Genomic DNA, 14,602 nt, shown 5'->3' with positions numbered 1-14,602 from the left:
CTAAACATGCTACGCATACTAAACATACTAAACATACTAAACATGCTACGCATACTAAACATGCTAAACATACTACACATACTAAACTTGCTACGCATACTAAACATACTAAACATACTAAACATGCTACGCATACTAAACATGCTAAACATACTACACATACTAAACTTGCTACGCGTGCTAAACATGCTACGCATACTAAACATGCTACGCGTACTAAACATGCTATCACCCTGTTCATCTCTCTCTCTCCCCTTCCTCTCTCTCTCTCCCTCACCCTGTTCATCTCTCTCTCTATCTCTCTCTCTCCATCTCTCTCTCTCTCCCCTTCCCCTCTCTCTCTCTCTCTCTCTCTCTCTCTCCCTCACCCTGTTCATCTCTCCCCCCCGCCCCCACAGGGTCCTGCTCCAGTGTGGTCTGGATTTGGACAGTGGTGATGTGGATGGCTGGACAGCCCTGCATGCTGCTGCTCACTGGGGACAGCAGGAGGTGTGTTCTCTGCTGGCTGACAACATGTGTGAGATGGCTGCTCTCAACAACGTGGTGAGTGGGAGAGATACACGCATTCTCTGAATGTACAAAACATTAAGTACACCCCCGCATGCTAATTAGCATGTTCCAATCTGAGAGTAAATACAGCTGCATTTTATTGATAAAAGTCACCTTGTCCGAGAGAGATTTACACGGTTATCGAAAAGTCACACCTACAGGTTTTCCCCTATAAGGAAAATGAATGGTGGAAAAAAGATTGGAAGCATTTCCCTGTTTGACCGCTAGGTTTTATGGGTATTATGACACCTCCAGTCTGGGGTGTATTAGTCTCCCTATGTGCCCAGACACGGAGCATCTCAATCACACTGAGTATGTAACGGCTCATGCAATGTAATCACATCTATACAACATGCTGACTCAGCAGTATTGTTACACAAATGGAACCCTATTCCCTATATAGTGCACTACTTTAGACCAGAGCCCTATAGAACCCTATTCCCTATATAGTGCACTACTTTAGACCAGAGCCCTATAGAACCCTATTCCCTATATATAGTGCACTAATTTAGATCAGAACCCTATTCCCTATATAGTGCACTACTTTAGACCAGAGCCCTATAGAACCCTATTCCCTATATAATACACTACTTTAGACCAGAGCCCTATAGAACCCTATTCCCTATATATAGTGCACTACTTTGCCCAGACCAGAGCCCTATAGAACCCTATTCCCTATATAGTGCACTACTTTAGACCAGAGCCCTATAGAACCCTATTCCCTATATAGTGCACTACTTTAGACCAGAGCCCTATAGAACCCTATTCCCTATATATAGTGCACTAATTTAGATCAGAACCCTATTCCCTATATAGTGCACTACTTTAGACCAGGGCCCTATGGAACCCTATTCCCTATATAGCGCACTACTAAAGTAGTGTATTATCCAGGGAATAGGGTGCCATTTTGAACACTCATAATGTCAATGCACTAAATGATATGTGTCCTTGTTCCAGGGACAGACTCCTCTAGAGGTAGCAGATGACACCCTAGTGGACACTCTGGAGGAGCTGACAAAGAAACAAAATTCTGTAAGTCTCTGTCGCCATCCTAATGACATCATACGCCCTATAAAGTGCACTACTATTAATATAAAATATATTTTTGATTTATTTAACAATTTTTTGGGGGGGTTACTACATGATTCCATGTGTGTTATTTTATAAAATAGTAAAACTAAAGAAAAAGTAGGCGTCCAAACTTTTCACTGGTACTATATGTCTTCCTGTATATCTCTCTAGCTGCGTACAGAAAAAGCCAAGCTGTCCCAGCCTCCTGTCATCGAGACCAGCCCTCCTATCAATATGGCATCGGTTCGACCACGCAAGTCAGTGCCCCAGCATGTCTGTTGTCTGTGCCAGTCTGTTACCCACCTAGGAATCACTGATACAGAACCACAGATGTAGCTTAGTGTGTTACTGATATGAGCCAAGAGAATCAGACACTGTCTTTTACCCACCTGACACCTCTCTACCAATAGAATCACACTGTCTGTTACCCACCTGACACCTCTCTACCAATAGAATCACACTGTCTGTTACCCACCTGACACCTCTCTACCAATAGAATCACACTGTCTGTTACCCACCTGACACCTCTCTACCAATAGAATCACACTGTCTGTTACCCACCTGACACCTCTCTACCAATAGAATCAGACGCGGTCTACCCACCTGACACCTCTCTACCAATAGAATCACACTGTCTGTTACCCACCTGACACCTCTCTACCAATAGAATCACACTGTCTGTTACCCACCTGACACCTCTCTACCAATAGTATCACACTGTCTGTTACCCACCTGACACCTCTCTACCAATAGAATCAGACACCATTGTTATTTACAGTGATGGCCTGGTCATCCAATAGTATTCATATATTTAAGCTGTCCCTCAGTCTCCCACACAGGATCCAGTTACAGTCCAAATCCTGGTTTTGTTTGTTTTTGTTTACACACACGGATTGTCTTCGCCCTTAGTGATCTCCGTCACTGATTGGTTCCTCCATGCCTACCTGTCATCCTCTCCCCTGCAGGACCTCAATCTCTCGTATGAGCAGCCGGGAGAAGATCTGCCTCCACGAGAGAGAGAAGCACCCTCCCCCTGCCCTGACCAGCAGCCCTGCTGAGGATGAGGATGAGGAGGGGGTACAGACTCAGCATGGGACACAGGGACAGGCCCAAGCCTCCAGCAGCTCCAGTTCAGAAGAAGAGGAGGACGAGTCTGAGAGCGATGCAGAATCAGGTGAGAGACTCAGACAAAATGAAGTTTCCCTGGTGTCAAAGTCCATTTCAGTCTAGTCCATTCATGAAGTAACATTTGAGTTTACTGAGTTGAAATGGAATGGACCTAAACCCTGTCATGACGGATGCCTTAAAGACTGAAACCCAATGTGGACTTCTCAATTCAACGGCTCAGACACAAGAGGCATGTGGCAGGGTCTACAGTCAATCACGGACTACAGGAAGAAACCCAGCCCAGTCACGGACCAGGATGTCTTGCTCCCAGGCAGACTAAATAACTTTTTTGCCCGCTTTGAGGACAATACAGTGCCACTGACACGGCCTGCAACGAAAACATGCGGTCTCTCCTTCACTGCAGCCGAAGTGAGTAAGACATTTAAACGTGTTAACCCTCGCAAGGCTGCAGGCCCAGACGGCATCCCCAGCCGCGCCCTCAGAGCATGCGCAGACCAGCTGGCCGGTGTGTTTACGGACATATTCAACCAATCCCTATACCAGTCTGCTGTTCCCACATGCTTCAAGAGGGCCACCATTGTTCCTGTTCCCAAGAAAGCTAAGGTAACTGAGCTAAACGACTACCGCCCCGTAGCACTCACATCCGTCATCATGAAGTGCTTTGAGAGACTAGTCAAGGACCATATCACCTCCACCCTACCTGACACCCTAGACCCACTCCAATTTGCTTACCGCCCAAATAGGTCCACAGACGATGCAATCTCAACCACACTGCACACTGCCCTAACCCATCTGGACAAGAGGAATACCTATGTGAGAATGCTGTTCATCGACTACAGCTCGGCATTCAACACCATAGTACCCTCCAAGCTCGTCATCAAGCTCGAGACCCTGGGTCTCGACCCCGCCCTGTGCAACTGGGTACTGGACTTCCTGACGGGCCGCCCCCAGGTGGTGAGGGTAGGCAACAACATCTCCCCCGCTGATCCTCAACACTGGGGCCCCACAAGGGTGCGTTCTGAGCCCTCTCCTGTACTCCCTGTTCACCCACGACTGCGTGGCCACGCACGCCTCCAACTCAATCATCAAGTTTGCGGACGACACAACAGTGGTAGGCTTGATTACCAACAACGACGAGACGGCCTACAGGGAGGAGGTGAGGGCCCTCGGAGTGTGGTGTCAGGAAAATAACCTCACACTCAACGTCAACAAAACTAAGGAGATGATTGTGGACTTCAGGAAACAGCAGAGGGAACACCCCCATCCACATCGATGGAACAGTAGTGGAGAGGGTAGCAAGTTTTAAGTTCCTCGGCATACACATCACAGACAAACTGAATTGGTCCACTCACACAGACAGCATCGTGAGGAAGGCGCAGCAGCGCCTCTTCAACCTCAGGAGGCTGAAGAAATTTGGCTTGTCACCAAAAGCACTCACAAACTTCTACAGATGCACAATCGAGAGCATCCTGGCGGGCTGTATCACCGCCTGGTATGGCAACTGCACCGCCCTCAACCGTAAGGCTCTCCAGAGGGTAGTGAGGTCTGCACAACGCATCACCGGGGGCAAACTACCTGACCTCCAGGACACCTACACCACCCGATGCTACAGGAAGGCCATAAAGATCATCAAGGACATCAACCACCCGAGCCACTGCCTGTTCACCCCGCTGTCATCCAGAAGGCGAGGTCAGTACAGGTGCATCAAAGCTGGGACCGAGAGACTGAAAAACAGCTTCTATCTCAAGGCCATCAGACTGTTAAACAGCCACCACTAACATTGAGTGGCTACTGCCAACACACTGTCAATGACACTGACTCAACTCCAGCCACTTTAATAATGGGAATTGATGGGAAATGATGTAAATATATCACTAGCCACTTTAAACAATGCTACCTTATATAATGTTACTTACCCTACATTATTCATCTCATATGCATACGTAGATACTGTACTCTATATCATCGACTGCATCCTTATGTAATACATGTATCATAGCCACTTTAACTATGCCACTTGGTTTACATACTCATCTCATATGTATATACTGTACTCGATATCATCTACTGTATCTTGCCTATGCTGCTCTGTACCATCACTCATTCATATATCCTTATGTACATATTCTTTATCCCCTTACACTGTGTATAAGACAGTAGTTTTTTTGGAATTGTTAGTGAACTAGATTATTTCGCTACACTCGCATTAACATTGCTAACCATGTGTATGTGACAAATAAAATTGATTTGATTTGATTTCTATTGAAGAATCATGTCATTTGGCTGATGGTGATTGTTTAACATCTGTCATTAACTGGCTTATGGTGATTGTTGAGAAATAAAACTGGCTTATTGATTGTTTAGAGAATTTGATTTCTTATGGTGATTGTTGTAGAGAATCATGTCATTAACTGGCTTATGGTGATTGTTGCAGAGAAAGCCAAAACCGAGAGATCATCAACAACTTGAACAACAAACGCAACAGCTCCTCCCCCACGCTACCTCCATGGCAACCAGCACTTCAGGAAACACCGTTACAAAGGTATGTTTCTGTTGGTGTTTGAACGCCAGAATGCTGGGTAGGGCAGCTATGACTTGGTATCTCCCTGGTGACGGAGTCAGCTACGGCCTGGGGGGGGGACTCAGATGAACAACCTGTGCACTCTGCTATTGACTATTTAAAGTGATTTGGTAAATTGTCTTTTATTACCTCTGTTGGCAGGTCATTAATCTAAGTTGATTTGATCAGTGAATCGTAAAATCTCTCTCTCCTTCTGCAGCAGGACCCAGGGAAGCCCCCAGCCCCAGAGGCAGCACCTAGCTCAGCCCCTGGCTCCTGGAGGACCTCTCTTCGTAAAGCAGGCAGCTCCGTAACCCTGGGGCCTTCAGGTACCACCGACCCAAGTCAGGAGTCAACCCGCAGGGCGCCTGAGTCGAGCCTGGGTATGATCCACTCTGCCTCCAGCCCACGCCTCAGCTCTGACACCAGTACAGACACCAAGGTACTGGAACCAGACCACATTGATGGTAAAAACACACCTTTAAAAGGTACCGGAGCATCACAGGCTGAGAATTATTTGTGACAACTGTTGATTCTTTACGGATACAGTACAGGAGCATCACAGGGTGAATTTGAGTTGTATTCCCTTGATTCCTCTCCTCATTGTATTCCCTTGATTTGTCTCCTCATTGTATTCCCTTGATTCCTCTCCTCATTGTATTCCCTTGATTCGTCTCCTCATTGTATTCCCTTGATTCGTCTCCTCATTGTATTCCCTTGATTCCTCTCCTCATTGTATTCCCTTGATTCCTCTCATTGTATTTCTTTGATTCCTCTCATTGTATTTCTTTGATTCCTCTCCTCATTTCCTTCACGAAACAACCTCCAATCTATTTAGAGAAGTAAGCAAGGAGAGAGGACACAAGGAATCAAGGAAATACAACTACATCTTAGACTGGACCAACTACATCACTACCTCTAATACACTACTGTCCTCTTAGACTGGAGCAACTACATCACTACTGTCCTCTTAGACTGGACCAACTACATCACTACTGTCCTCTTAGACTGGACCATCTACATCACTACTGGCCTCTTAGACTGGACCAACTACATCACTACTGTCCTCTTAGACTGGACCAACTACATCACTACTGTCCTCTTAGACTGGACCAACTACATCACTACTGTCCTCTTAGACTGGACCATCTACATCACTACTGTCCTCTTAGACTGGACCAACTACATCACTACTGTCCTCTTAGACTGGACCAACTACATCACTACTGTCCTCTTAGACTGGACCAACTACATCACTACTGTCCTCTTAGACTGGACCATCTACATCAGCACCTCTAATACACTACTGACCTCTTAGACTGGACCATCTGCATCACTACTGTCCTCTTAGACTGGACCATCTACATCAGCACCTCTAATACACTACTGATCTCTTAGACTGGACCAACTACATCACTACTGTCCTCTTAGACTGGACCAACTACATCACTACTGTCCTCTTAGACTGGACCAACTACATCACTACTGTCCTCTTAGACTGGACCATCTACATCACTACTGTCCTCTTAGACTGGACCATCTACATCACTACTGTCCTCTTAGACTGGACCAACTACATCACTACTGTCCTCTTAGACTGGACCAACTACATCACCACCTCTAATACACTACTGACCTCTTAGACTGGACCAACGACATCACTACTGTCCTCTTAGACTGTACCAACTACATCACCACCTCTAATACACTACTGACCTCTTAGACTGGACCATCTACATCACTACTGTCCTCTTAGACTGGACCATCTACATCACTACTGTCCTCTTAGACTGGACCATCTACATCACTACTGTCCTCTTAGACTGGACCAACTACATCACTACTGTCCTCTTAGACTGGACCAACTACATCACTACTGTCCTCTTAGACTGGACCAACTACATCACCACCTCTAATACACTACTGACCTCTTAGACTGGACCAACGACATCACTACTGTCCTCTTAGACTGGACCAACTACATCACCACCTCTAATACACTACTGACCTCTTAGACTGGACCAACTACATCACTACTGACCTCTTAGACTGGACCATCTACATCACTACTGTCCTCTTAGACTGGACCATCTACATCACTACTGTCCTCTTAGACTGGACCATCTACATCACTACTGTCCTCTTAGACTGGACCATCTACATCACTACTGTCCTCTTAGACTGGACCAACTACATCACTACTGTCCTCTTAGACTGGACCATCTACATCACTACTGTCCTCTTAGACTGGACTATCTACATCACTACTGTCCTCTTAGACTGGACCATCTACATCACTACTGTCCTCTTAGACTGGACCATCTACATCACTACTGTCCTCTTAGACTGGACCAACTACATCCCTACTGTCCTCTTAGACTGGACCATCTAGTTAGTAGTGATATGTTTGAAACTATTCATAGCTAGATATTGATAGATCATCAAACGTCCTTGTACTTTCAGGAACCCAGGACTGCCAGAGTGAACCCCAGTCCAACCAGACGTCTCTTCAGTATACCAGACAGCAACCCAGACAGCACTAGCAGGTTTGTGAACCCCAGTCCAACCAGACGTCTCTTCAGTATACCAGACACCAACCCAGACAGCACTAGCAGGTTTGTGAACCCCAGTCCAACCAGACGTCTCTTCAGTATACCAGACACCAACCCAGACAGCACTAGCAGGTTTGTGAACCCCATTCCAACCAGACGTCTCTTCAGTATACCAGACACCAACCCAGACAGCACTAGCAGGTTTGTGAACCCCAGTCCAACCAGACGTCTCTTCAGTATACCAGACACCAACCCAGACAGCACTAGCAGGTTTGTGAACCCCATTCCAACCAGACGTCTCTTCAGTATACCAGACACCAACCCAGACAGCACTAGCAGGTTTGTGAACCCCATTCCAACCAGACGTCTCTTCAGTACCAGACACCAACCCAGACACACCAGGTTTGTGAACCCCATTCCAACCAGACACTTCAACCCAGACACCAACCCAGACAGCACTAGCAGGTTTGTGAACCCCATTCCAACCAGACGTCTCTTCAGTATACCAGACACCAACCCAGACACCAACCCAGACACCAACCCAGACAGCAACCCAGACAGCACTAGCAGGTTTGTGAACCCCAGTCCAACCAGACGTCTCTTCAGTATACCAGACACCAACCCAGACACCAACCCAGACAGCAACCCAGACAGCACTAGCAGGTGGGCTCAGCTTGCCTCACATGATGCTGTCACGTACCACAGTATGGAATGGAAGTGAAAGGCTGCTCATCGGCTTCACTGTGTGTGTGTGGCTGAGTGCGTTTGTGAGAATAGCAGATTTTGAGCTTCACTGCATCACCCCCCTTTCCATCTTTCTCTTTCACTATCTCTCTCTCTCCACCCTCTCTCTCTCCCCCTCCTTATCACTCTCTCTCTCGCCCTCTTTCTCTCTCTCACCCTCTTTCTCTCTCTCACCCTCTTTCTCTCTCTCCCCCCTCTATCTCTTTCACATCCCCACCCATCCCCTCTATCTCTTACACCCCCCTCCTCTCCCTCTCTCTCAGCTGGCTGAGTCGTAGCGCCTCTTACACCCCTCCTCCTCTCTCCCTCTCTCAGCTGGCTGAGTCGCAGCGCCTCTTACACCCGCCGCCTCAATAGCACAGGATGTGATCTCAGTAGCTCCACCCCCTCCTTGCCTCTCAGGTATGTCCTACAGCCTTGGCTCCATCCGTCGGTGTGTCTTCCCACTCTTGGGGCTTCTGGTTGAAGTGTGAATTTCCCGTTCTGTGGTGTTTGTGTGTTCAGTATTGTCGCTGGATGTCTCCTGAATATTATGTTCATTCAGCCTTTCTTTAACCAGGTTCAGACACTCCACTTGGTTGGTTCAACCATTTGTTAGATAAGATTGAAATCCACGCAGTACGTTAGAACGTGGCCTGCAGACTCTGCTCTCTCGCTGACAGAACATGCATCGTGTTAAGATGATAGTAAATCCAGCCAGAGAACAAGGTACTCTGTACCAACTTCCTGCAGGATGGAAAACCAGAACCTAAGAGGAAGGTGGCAAAGCAGAAAACAGACATGTATGTTAGAGCAATACAGGATACACCAGGACACACCAGGATACACCAGGGACATAGCCAGGATACACCAGGACATAGCCAGGATACACCAGGGACATAGCCAGGATACACCAGGATACACCAGGATACACCAGGACATAGCCAGGATACACCAGGACATAGCCAGGATACACCAGGACATAGCCAGGATACACCAGGACATAGCCAGGATACACCAGGACATAGCCAGGATACACCAGGATACACCAGGACATAGCCAGGATACACCAGGATACACCAGGACATAGCCAGGATACACCAGGGACATAGCCAGGATACACCAGGGACATAGCCAGGATACACCAGGACATAGCCAGGATACACCAGGGACATAGCCAGGATACACCAGGACATAGCCAGGATACACCAGGATACACCAGGACATAGCCAGGATACACCAGGACATAGCCAGGATACACCAGGACATAGCCAGGATACACCAGGACATAGCCAGGATACACCAGGATACACCAGGACATAGCCAGGATACACCAGGACATAGCCAGGATACACCAGGGACATAGCCAGGATACACCAGGGACATAGCCAGGATACACCAGGACATAGCCAGGATACACCAGGACATAGCCAGGATACACCAGGGACATAGCCAGGATACACCAGGACATAGCCAGGATACACCAGGACATAGCCAGGATACACCAGGGACATAGCCAGGATACACCAGGACACACCAGGATACACCAGGACATAGCCAGGATACACCAGGACACACCAGGATACACCAGGACATAGCCAGGATACACCAGGACATAGCCAGGATACACCAGGACATAGCCAGGATACACCAGGACATAGCCAGGATACACCAGGACACACCAGGATACACCAGGGACATAGCCAGGATACACCAGGACATAGCCAGGATACACCAGGATACACCAGGGACATAGCCAGGATACACCAGGACATAGCCAGGATACACCAGGACATAGCCAGGATACACCAGGACACACCAGGATACACCAGGATACACCAGGATACACCAGGATACACCAGGGACATAGCCAGGATACACCAGGACATAGCCAGGATACACCAGGACACACCAGGATACACCAGGACACACCAGGATACACCAGGGACACACCAGGATACACCAGGACATAGCCAGGATACACCAGGGACATAGCCAGGATACACCAGGACATAGCCAGGATACACCAGGACATAGCCAGGATACACCAGGACATAGCCAGGATACACCAGGGACATAGCCAGGATACACCAGGGACATAGCCAGGATACACCAGGGACATAGCCAGGATACACCAGGGACATAGCCAGGATACACCAGGACATAGCCAGGATACACCAGGACATAGCCAGGATACACCAGGACATAGCCAGGATACACCAGGATACACCAGGACATAGCCAGGATACACCAGGACATAGCCAGGATACACCAGGACATAGCCAGGATACACCAGGACATAGCCAGGATACACCAGGATACACCAGGACATAGCCAGGATACACCAGGACATAGCCAGGATACACCAGGGACATAGCCAGGATACACCAGGACATAGCCAGGATACACCAGGATACACCAGGACATAGCCAGGATACACCAGGGACATAGCCAGGATACACCAGGATACACCAGGACATAGCCAGGATACACCAGGACATAGCCAGGATACACCAGGGACATAGCCAGGATACACCAGGGACATAGCCAGGATACACCAGGACATAGCCAGGATACACCAGGGACATAGCCAGGATACACCAGGACATAGCCAGGATACACCAGGATACACCAGGACATAGCCAGGATACACCAGGACATAGCCAGGATACACCAGGGACATAGCCAGGATACACCAGGACATAGCCAGGATACACCAGGACATAGCCAGGATACACCAGGGACATAGCCAGGATACACCAGGACATAGCCAGGATACACCAGGGACATAGCCAGGATACACCAGGACATAGCCAGGATACACCAGGGACATAGCCAGGATACACCAGGACATAGCCAGGATACACCAGGACATAGCCAGGATACACCAGGATAGCCAGGATACACCAGGACATAGCCAGGATACACCAGGACATAGCCAGGATACACCAGGATACACCAGGACATAGCCAGGATACACCAGGGACATAGCCAGGATACACCAGGACATAGCCAGGATACACCAGGGACATAGCCAGGATACACCAGGACATAGCCAGGATACACCAGGATACACCAGGACATAGCCAGGATACACCAGGGACATAGCCAGGATACACCAGGACATAGCCAGGATACACCAGGACATAGCCAGGATACACCAGGATACACCAGGACATAGCCAGGATACACCAGGACATAGCCAGGATACACCAGGACATAGCCAGGATACACCAGGGACATAGCCAGGATACACCAGGACATAGCCAGGATACACCAGGACATAGCCAGGATACACCAGGGACATAGCCAGGATACACCAGGGACATAGCCAGGATACACCAGGACATAGCCAGGATACACCAGGGACATAGCCAGGATACACCAGGACATAGCCAGGATACACCAGGACATAGCCAGGATACACCAGGACATAGCTGAGGATACACCAGGGACATAGCCAGGATACACCAGGACATAGCCAGGATACACCAGGGACATAGCCAGGATACACCAGGGACATAGCCAGGATACACCAGGGACATAGCCAGGATACACCAGGATACACCAGGGACATAGTCAGGATACACCAGGATACACCAGGGACATAGCCAGGATACACCAGGGACATAGCCAGGATACACCAGGGACATAGCCAGGATACACCAGTGTGTAGGACATAGCCAGGATTCACCATGGGAATATTCAGGATACACCAGGACATAGCCAGTCATTCACCAAGGGAATGATTCAATAGTGGTAGTTTGATAGTGTAGCAGTCATTCACCATGGGAGTGATTCAATACCAGGTAGTTTGATAGGATACACCAGGGACATGATTCAATAGTGTGTAGTTTGATAGTGAGCATAGCCAGGATGATTCAATAGGGACATAGTCAGGATACACCAGGGACATAGCCAGGATACACCAGTGTGTAGTTTGATAGTGTAGCTAGTCATTCACCATGGGAATGATTCAATAGTGTGTAGTTTGATAGTGTAGCTAGTCATTCACCATGGGAATGATTCAATAGTGTGTAGTTTGATAGTGTAGCTAGTCATTCACCATGGGAGTGATTCAATAGTGTGTAGTTTGATAGTGTAGCTAGTCATTCACCATGGGAATGATTCAATAGTGTGTAGTTTGATAGTGTAGCTAGTCATTCACCATGGGAATGATTCAATAGTGTGTAGTTTGATAGTGTAGCTAGTCATTCACCATGGGAGTGATTCAATAGTGTGTAGTTTGATAGTGTAGCTAGTCATTCACCATGGGAGTGATTCAATAGTGTGTAGTTTGATAGTGTAGCTAGTCATTCACCATGGGAGTGATTCAATAGTGTGTAGTTTGATAGTGTAGCTAGTCATTCACCATGGGAGTGATTCAATAGTGTGTAGTTTGATAGTGTAGCTAGTCATTCACCATGGGAGTGATTCAATAGTGTGTAGTTTCATTTTCATGTAGATGTTTTAAGTAAATCACATTTACATTCCTTTGCGATACAAAGAAGATATTATAATATGTTTTTAGTGTTTATATGTATATCTTTTGGGGGCGGGGGGTTTCAAATTCTCCCACGACCCCATTTTCATAGCAGTCACGACCCCTGGTTTGGGAACCACTGCTGTAGGGAAGATGCTGTATTTATTATTGTCTGGTTGTATTCCCAGCTCATCCTGTGGACGCAGACTGGATGACCCCACAGTGACCTCAACAACAGGAACTGGAAGTAGCTTCTCTGCTGGACTCAGTCGTCTCAACATCCTAGTGGCCCAGAGGTGGGTGCTCTTTCTCACGTCTTTCATTGATCTGAAAGAACTGACCAGGTGAACGCTAAGCCTGATGACCAGCTTCTATCATGTACAGGGCTAAGCCTGATGACCAGCTTCTATCATGTTACAGGGCCTTCAGAAAGTATTCCCGCCCCTTTAACTTTTTCCACATTTTGTTGTTACAGCCTGAACATAAACATAGTAACCTAAATGACAGAGTGAAAAGACGGAAGACTGTACAGAATAAAAACATTCCAAAACATCCTGTTTGCAACACGGCACTAAAGGCATTCTAAAACAACAACAAAAAAGGCAACATACAAAGCTGATGTTCGGGGAAAATCCAACACAACACATTATTGAGTACAACTCTTCACATTTTCAAGCTGCATCATGTTATGGCTATGCTTGTCATCAGCAAGGAATAAGGAGTTTTTTTAGGATAAAAATAAACGGAATAGTGCTAAGCACAGGCAAAATCCTAGAGGAAGACTTGGTTCAGTCTGCTTTCCAACAGACACTGGGAGACAAATTCACCTTTCATTTAAAAAAATGATTTATTTTATTTATTACAAATGTACCTTTCTTTTTTGCTTTTCTTTTTTTTCACCTTTATTTAACCAGTGAGGCCAGTTGAGAACACGTTCTCATTTACAACTGCGACTTAGCCAAGAATAAAGCAAAGCAGTGCGACACAAACAACAACAGAGTTACACATGGGATAAACAAACGTACAGTCAATAACACAATAGAAAATGTGTGTGCAAATGGAGTGAGGAGGTAAGGCAATAAATAGGCCACAGTGGCGAAGTAATTACAATTTAGCAGATTAACACTGGAGTGATAGATGAGCAGATGAGGATGTGCAAGTAGAGATACTGGTGTGCAAAAAAGTAAATAAAAACAACATGGGATGAGGTCGTTGGATGGGCTATTTACAGATTGGCTGTGTACAGCTGCAGCGATCGGTTAGCTGCTCTGACAGCTGATGCTTAAAGTTAGTGAGGGAGATATAAGACTCCAGCTTCAGGGATTTTGCAATTTGTTCCAGTCATTGGCAGCAGAGAACTGGAAGGAAAGGCGGCCAAAGGGGGTGTTGGCTTTGGGGATGACCAGGGAGATACACCTGCTGGAACGCGTGCTACGGGTGAGTGTTGCTATGGTGACCAATGAGCTGAGATAAGGCGGGCTTTACCTAGCAAAGACTTGTAGATGACCTGGAACCAGTGGGTTTGGCGACGGATGT

At 47.3% G+C, this 14,602-nt stretch overlaps 1 protein-coding gene across 1 annotated transcript in view; it reads left to right on the top strand.

Moving 5' to 3' along the window:
* Positions 1-14,602, top strand: part of zmp:0000001167 (protein phosphatase 1 regulatory subunit 12A) — a 73,887-nt gene that overhangs the window by 31,538 nt on the left and 27,747 nt on the right. Inside the window, exons 5-13 of the mRNA XM_042301201.1 lie at positions 399-543; positions 1,507-1,581; positions 1,792-1,877; positions 2,586-2,794; positions 5,320-5,327; positions 5,529-5,750; positions 7,772-7,854; positions 8,920-9,006; positions 13,255-13,362. Coding sequence (XP_042157135.1) covers positions 399-543; positions 1,507-1,581; positions 1,792-1,877; positions 2,586-2,794; positions 5,320-5,327; positions 5,529-5,750; positions 7,772-7,854; positions 8,920-9,006; positions 13,255-13,362 — 1,023 coding nt within the window. The remainder of the gene's footprint in view (positions 1-398; positions 544-1,506; positions 1,582-1,791; positions 1,878-2,585; positions 2,795-5,319; positions 5,328-5,528; positions 5,751-7,771; positions 7,855-8,919; positions 9,007-13,254; positions 13,363-14,602) is intronic.

This window comes from Oncorhynchus tshawytscha, linkage group LG19 (assembly GCF_018296145.1).
Source record: "Oncorhynchus tshawytscha isolate Ot180627B linkage group LG19, Otsh_v2.0, whole genome shotgun sequence".
Classification (NCBI taxonomy): Eukaryota; Metazoa; Chordata; class Actinopteri; order Salmoniformes; family Salmonidae; genus Oncorhynchus; species Oncorhynchus tshawytscha.
Note: the sequence above shows the minus strand (reverse complement) of the source record. Positions and strands in the feature narration are given on the sequence as shown.